The 6,000-nt window shown below is 39.0% G+C and overlaps 1 protein-coding gene across 1 annotated transcript in view; it reads left to right on the top strand.

The window, feature by feature from the left end:
• Nucleotides 1-4,114: 4,114 nt before the first annotated feature.
• The window catches only part of wif1.S (WNT inhibitory factor 1 S homeolog), a gene marked incomplete at its 5' end in the record, with an annotated part of 28,637 nt that continues 26,751 nt past the window's right edge, over nt 4,115-6,000 (top strand). Inside the window, 2 exon segments of the mRNA NM_001090751.1 lie at nt 4,115-4,314; nt 4,446-4,585. Coding sequence (NP_001084220.1) covers nt 4,182-4,314; nt 4,446-4,585 — 273 coding nt within the window.

Below are 6,000 nucleotides of genomic sequence, written 5' to 3'. Positions count from 1 at the left end.
AGTCACTAATTGAACATGGCTTGTGGCTGTAAAATAGCTCTACTTCAAACATACTTAGAGCTGCCTGCTCTGTCTAGGAATTTCATCCTCATCCTTCTGGATTTAATTATCTTCTTTGCATTCCCATTAAAAACAAGCAGGGGTCCAAATGAATGAACTACATACACTACTAACAGCTATGTTCTGGCTTCCTCACAAAATAGTTTCTGCAGAATATTGATATCACCAATAGGTGGCGAAAGCAGCAGCATAATTCCACTAAAGATAGAAGTATAATTTTATTTATATTGCACTATTTGTGTACAGAGTACTGCACTTTATTGCAATACAATAGAACAGATAAAATAATTAGGGATGCACCGAATCCACTATTTGGACAAACCCTGAATCCTTTGCGAAAGATTTGGCGAATACTGAACCGAATCCTAATTTGCAAATGAAAATTAGGGATGGTAAGGGGAAAACCTTTTTTTCCTTATTTGTTTGGTGACAAAAAGTCTCGCGATTTCCCTCCCTGCCCCTAATTTACATGTGCAAATTAGGATTCGGCGAATCCTGGCCGACTCTGAACCGAATCCTGGATTCAGTGCATCCCTAAAAATAATACACTATAAATGAATTAAAAAAACACAATTACATTCAAGATTTAGGGGGTTATTTATTAAATATTGATTTTTTTCTGTTCAGAGTTGTAAAGGGAAAAACAATTTTTTTTGGAGAAAAAAACTCCCTGAGGCTGCAAAAAGCCAGAATAAAAAAGTAATCCATCTCAACCTTGCCGAGGTCATATAGAAGTCAATGGCAGATGTCCTTTTACAATTGTACAATTTAGATTAAGATAGGATTTGATCAAGTCTTTTCCTGTACCAGATTTTTTTTTATTGATAAATAAGGTAAAAATGTGCTCTGCGGTTTGTTTGAAGTGGATTTAATAAAATAATGATAAAATGTTCAGATTTTGGTAATTAGAGAAGTGTGGAGACATAAGAGAAAGGACACAGATACTGTAGATAAATAGATACATAGACAGACAGATAAACACATCAACTTTGACTCTTTGGGAGAGAAAATATGTAATGTTTTCTACAAACTTTGCACTTTCAATATAAATTAACAATTATTCACTATTGACGAATACCATTTTGTCTGCAATACCTTGTTAATTGTGTTAGGAAATCCATAAATCCCAAATCAAAATCACACTGGATGACATATCCCATTCCTACAGTATATTAGACAATGATACGGTAACTTAATAATTGTATTGTCCAAGACCAAATCCAGCCCATTGGTAGGGTTGCTTTAAAGAAAACTATATGCCAACATATCGTTGTGGGGCTTCCTAGTATGGCTTCCTTCCTTAAAAATAAGTCCACTACAAGGATGTTACTATGTAAAACATGATCACATTTATATCCAGTGGCGGAACTAATGGGGGTGCCCAGCGGGGGGGTGGGGTGGTAGTTACAATGTTAAATCGGTTTGAAAAAAGACAAAGTCCATCAAGTTCAACCCCTCCAAATGAAAACCCAGCATCCATACATACACTCCTCCATACTTTCACATAAATTATATATACCCATATCTATACTAACTATAGAGTTTAGTATCACAATAGCCTTTGATATTATGTCTGTCCAAGAAATCATCCAAGCCATTCTTAAAGTCATTAACTGAATCAGCATCACAACATCACCCGGCAGTGCATTCCACAATCTCACTGTCCTGACTGTGAAGAACCACTGTAAGAGGCAGATTTATCAAAGGTCGAAGTGAATTTTCAAATGAAAAAAATTAAAATTTCGAGCTAGTTTTTGTGTACTACGACTAGGGAAAAGTCCAAATTCGATTCGAATTGGAAAAAAAATTGAAAACGTGAATATTTATCATGTACTGTCTCTTTAAAAATTCGACTTCGACCATTCGCCATATAAAACCTGCCAAATTTATGTTTTAGCCTATGGGGGACCTCCTAGAACCTATTTGGAGTCAATTGGTGGACTTTGGGAAAACATAGAATCGAATTCGATTGAATGCGCTATTCCTTCAATTCATACGATTCGCATTCAGCCGAATACGGACCTATTCCACACAGTTTGTTTTTGCACAGTTAAAATATAATGTAATTCCAATCAGCTTTTCAGAACAGATTCATTTTAAATGTGCAATGGTTTAGAGTTTGTAAATGTAATTGCAATTGAAAGCAACATTTTTCTGGTCCTTTCCATACTCTTCTGACTCTGAGGTTCTGACTATTGAAACAACGCAGCAGATGCCAGCTGATTAACAGACCTGTAAGAAGCATGCAAGGAACTGTGGGAAACCGAGTGTAGGCTGCAGGGTCGTATTTATATATAGTCATCCAACTAACACCAGTAACATCTGGAAGTAGTATCCCAGAAGTATCCATCATAGTGGACCCCTCTCCCCAGGCCCGGTGCCTTGGGGTTATCCTAGATTCTGTCCTGTCATTCACTCCTCATATCCAGTCACTTATTAAATCATGTCACTTCCACCTAAGTAACATATCCAAAATACGGTCATTTATCACCCAAGATGCTGCCAAAATTCTTATTCACTCTCTCATCATATCACGTCTAGACTACTGTAACTCTCTTTTAATTGGCCTTCCCCTCCAGAGACTGTCATCTCTCCAGTCCATAATGAACACTGCTGCGAGGCTGATACACCTCAGCAACCGCTCCTCCTCTGCCTCGCCATTGTGTCAATCCCTGCACTGGTTTACGTTACCTTTCAGAATCAAGTTCAAATTAATGACACTGATTTTCAAAGCACTTCATAACTCTGCCCCACCCTACATCTCTGAACTCATCTCTATATACTCACCCAACCGCTTACTACGCTCCTCTACTGACCGGCTACTCAACTCTTCTCTCATTACCTCCTCACATGCTCGCATTCAAGACTTTGCAAGGGCTGCACCCCTCCTCTGGAACGCTCTCCCACGGTCTGTCCGACTTTCTCCCAACCTTTCTGCTTTCAAGAAATCTCTTAAAACGCACTTCTTTCGAGAAGCCTACCCTCACTCTGCTTAACTACCAACCGCAACACCACATACAGTACCACATTTCTCACCCACTTAATTCGATCTTGCCCACTCCCACACCTTGTGTATTACTCCCTTCCCTTTAGAGTGTATGCCTATGCATAGGGCCTTCCTCACCTTTTTGTACCTGTATTGATTGTGATGTATGTAACTCCATATGTTCTATGTATATAATTCATGTGATTTAGTTGTATAATCACATTTACTCTACAGTGCTACGCAATATGTTGGCGCTATATAAATACATGTTAATAATAATCCAAGGGAGGCAGTTTAAGCGGGTGGCCCTCGGGTGTCTATGTAATCTCAAAAACAATTTTCTTTAGAAAAATAAAAGACCTCCCCAGCCACCATTAGAGATTACCTGAATAAATCTGGAGGCAGGGCTGGGGTGAGGGAGTGAGCCGGCTATTCCTGGGGACATGACATAATTCGTAGAAAGTGTGACATCATTTCCACAAACTGGTGGCGCAGTTAGATCTGGTGCATAGGGTGGCACCAGACTTAAATACAGCACTGTTTTGCTGGAGCATTTAAAAATTGCAGATATCTTTGTAAAAAACTTTAAAATCATTAAATAATGTGTATTGCAAAGTAGCTTAGAATTACATTTTCCCTTATTAAGCAAAAATGTAAGGGCAATTTACAAGCAATTTCAGGCAAGACCCAGGGTTACCCTGCGTGCAATTCAAAAGATGAGGACTGGTGCCTCAGATTTTGCCAACTGCCAACCTGATTTAAACCAACAACCAACAACAACAAAAAAATGGTGCGCAAAGAATGCACACATTGGCAGAAGGTGCTGTATATTGATGCAGCTGATGTGACTTCCACTCCCACGTGTCCAGTTCTCGTACAGAATGAGGAGCTCTAGCAACCTCTGGTGGCCAGATTAACCCTGCTCTTCCTCTCAGCTATTTGTAGCCAGGCACCTCCCCTGCCTCACACACCCACCTTTCCTTTACTACTTCATTGATTCCAAACAGCCAAAAGCCAACCCCTTCAGTCAGTTCAGAGCAGTAAGCGGCACTGTTCAGCTACACACACAGGGGAAAGTAAATAGTGCCCGAAAGAGCCAGAGGCAGAGGGAGATAAATTGAAGTTGCTGCTCACAATGTCTCTAACAGGCTACTTTGCAGCTCCGCTATGCAGCATCTTTCTGTTTATTCTTGCACATGCAGATGCTGGGCAGCAGGAGGACAGTTTGTACATGTGGATTGATGCTCACCAAGCCAGAGTATTAATAGGTAATTGTGTGTGTTTATAGATATTATTCATACTTTGTCATAGTTTATATTGGGAACGTAGATTTCTTCATATTGAGCACAGAACCCTTTGCAATTCCTGATATTATATTCTTCTTTATTTGTCTTAACAGGCTTTGAGGAGGATATTCTGATTGTTGCAGAGGGGAAAATGGCACCATTTACGCATGATTTTAGAAAAGCCCAGCAGCGAATGCCAGCCATACCTGTCAATATCCATGCCATGAATTTTACTTGGCAGGCAACAGGGCAGGTAAGAAACAGTATGCTTACATAACATAATTATGCCTCTTTATAGGTCCCTGGTAAGGCCTCATCTGGAGTATGCAGTTCAGTTTTGGACTCCAGTCCTTAAGAGGGATATAAATGAGCTGGAGAGAGTGCAGAGACGTGCAACTAAATTGGTTAGAGGGACGGAAGACTTAAATTATGAGGGTAGACTGTCAAGGTTGGGGTTGTTTTCTCTGGAAAAAAGGCGCTTGCGAGGGGACATGATTACACTTTACAAGTACATTAGAGGACATTATAGACAAATGGCAGGGGACCTTTTTACCCATAAAGTGGATCACCGTACCAGAGGCCACCCCTTTAGACTAGAAGAAAAGAACTTTCATTTGAAGCAACGTAGGGGGTTCTTCACAGTCAGGACAGTGAGGTTGTGGAATGCACTGCCGGGTGATGTTGTGATGGCTGATTCAGTTAATGCCTTTAAGAATGGCTTGGATGATTTTTTGGACAGACATAATATTAAAGGCTATTGTGATACTAAACTCTATAGTTAATATAGGTATGGGTATATAGAATTTTAATTAAAAGTAGGGATGGGTGTGTGTATGGATGCTGGGTTTTCATTTGGAGGGGTTGAACTTGATGGACTTTGTCTTTTTTCAACCCAATTTAACTATGTAACTATGTAACTATACAGCACTAAATCCCCATGTACTACATATGTGTGACTGCCAAACAGGACCACTTGTCATTTGTGACCTATATGCTACAGAAAGGTTAGATCTGTCACTTGACTCCATAAACTGTAGGCTTCATTATTTCCAGTGTAGTGTGCCTCATGGTCTAAAATACTTTCACTACTAGATACATTAAAACCTATTTTTAACTTACAACAAGTAGCAGCTGCAAGTCTCAGTATGTGATAGGGACGGGTTGTCTGCTCATGTTGTTAATTATTGTTGATGAGTTGATGTCACCCACAAATGTCGACCAATTCATTTATCTGTTCATCTCTCTGTATGTCTGCTCTGTCATCTATCTGTCTGTGGGGCTCGGGTGAAGGCCATTTGGGGTGACAATATGGGAGGATGCCTACTAATTTTCCTAGATACTTTTATCTTCAATCAATTTATTTGATATATCTTTATTGGTATGCTTATCTATCTATCTATCTATCTATCTATCTATCTATCTATCTATCTATCTATCTATCTATCAATCTATCTATCTATCTATCTATCTATCTATCTATCTATCTATCTATCTATCTATCTATCATCTATCTATCTGATATATTTGTATTTTTCTGCATGTCTTTCTACCTGCATATCTATCTATCTATCTATCTATCTATCTATCTATCTATCTATCTATCTATCTATCTATCTATCTATCTATCTATCTATCTATCTATCTATCTATCTAATCTGTCTATCATCA

This window comes from Xenopus laevis, chromosome 3S (assembly GCF_017654675.1).
Source record: "Xenopus laevis strain J_2021 chromosome 3S, Xenopus_laevis_v10.1, whole genome shotgun sequence".
NCBI lineage: Eukaryota > Metazoa > Chordata > Amphibia > Anura > Pipidae > Xenopus > Xenopus laevis.
This window is presented reverse-complemented; position numbering and strand designations above follow the sequence as displayed.